The following is a 910-nucleotide window of genomic DNA, read 5'->3' as shown; positions in this document are numbered from 1 at the left end:
CAGTGTCACGGCTCCACGCTCCTCCCGCGCTTCCTGGGCATGTACCGGGTCAGTGTGGACAGTGAGGAGACCTACCTGCTGGTGATGAGGAACATGTTCAGCCACCGCCTCCCTGTGCACAGGAAATATGACCTGAAGGTATTGGGGTGACCCCTACAAACCCCACAACACCTCCTGGTGTGGTGGGGGGATTGGACAGACACCCCCCCCCCCAACCTCCTGTCACCTCCCCTCCCTCTTCCAGGGCTCCCTCGTGTCCCGAGAGGCCAGCGACAAGGAGAAGGTACAAGGATGGGGGGCTGCTGGCACCTACCCCATTTTCAAGTTGGGGGGAGGTCTTCAAGCCTCATTGCATCTCCTCCTAATAACGACAGCTCATTAACTGCTCCTCCTCCCCCCACACCCCCAAAAATAAAAAGTCCTCATTACCCTGGCCCAGCATCTCCATCCCCTTTGATGGCCACATCCCTTCCTTGGGAGTGTCCCCTCCCCCCCTTGGGGACCTCCTGGCTGCCTCCTCTGCTTGCCTTTTTTGGGGGTGTAGGCTACCCTACATGTCCCCCCCCCTTCCACACCTTTCTGCCCCCCCAGGGCAAGGACCTGCCCACCTTGAAGGACATGGACTTCTTGAACAAGAACGAGAAGGTCTACGTGGGGGAGGAGGAGCAGAGGGATTTCATGGAGAAGCTCAAGAGGGACGTGGAGGTGGGTGAGTTGGGGAGGCTGGGGGAGGGGCTTGGAGTGTCGTCCCCCCCACCCCAATTGACCTTCTGGTTGCCTCCCCCCCCAGTTCCTGGTGCAGCTGAAGATCATGGATTACAGCCTTCTCCTGGGAATCCACGAGGTGGGGCGGGTGGAGCAGGAGGCGGAGGAGGAGGTGGAGGAAGAAGAAGGCGGGGGGGGTCCAGAG

The 910-nt window shown here is 60.3% G+C and overlaps 1 protein-coding gene across 1 annotated transcript; it reads left to right on the top strand.

The window, feature by feature from the left end:
- Positions 1–6: 6 nt before the first annotated feature.
- On the top strand, positions 7–893 carry LOC104395702 (phosphatidylinositol 5-phosphate 4-kinase type-2 gamma-like; the record flags this gene model as incomplete). The annotated part of the gene is made up of 4 exons (XM_010005433.1): positions 7–138; positions 245–283; positions 592–705; positions 791–893. Coding segments are annotated over 4 exons (388 nt in total), but the record flags the coding sequence as incomplete, so codon positions are not given.
- Between the last annotated feature and the right edge of the window lie 17 nt (positions 894–910).

Source organism: Chaetura pelagica, unplaced genomic scaffold, assembly GCF_000747805.2.
Source record: "Chaetura pelagica isolate M959 unplaced genomic scaffold, ChaPel_1.0 scaffold2529, whole genome shotgun sequence".
Classification (NCBI taxonomy): Eukaryota; Metazoa; Chordata; class Aves; order Apodiformes; family Apodidae; genus Chaetura; species Chaetura pelagica.
This window is presented reverse-complemented; position numbering and strand designations above follow the sequence as displayed.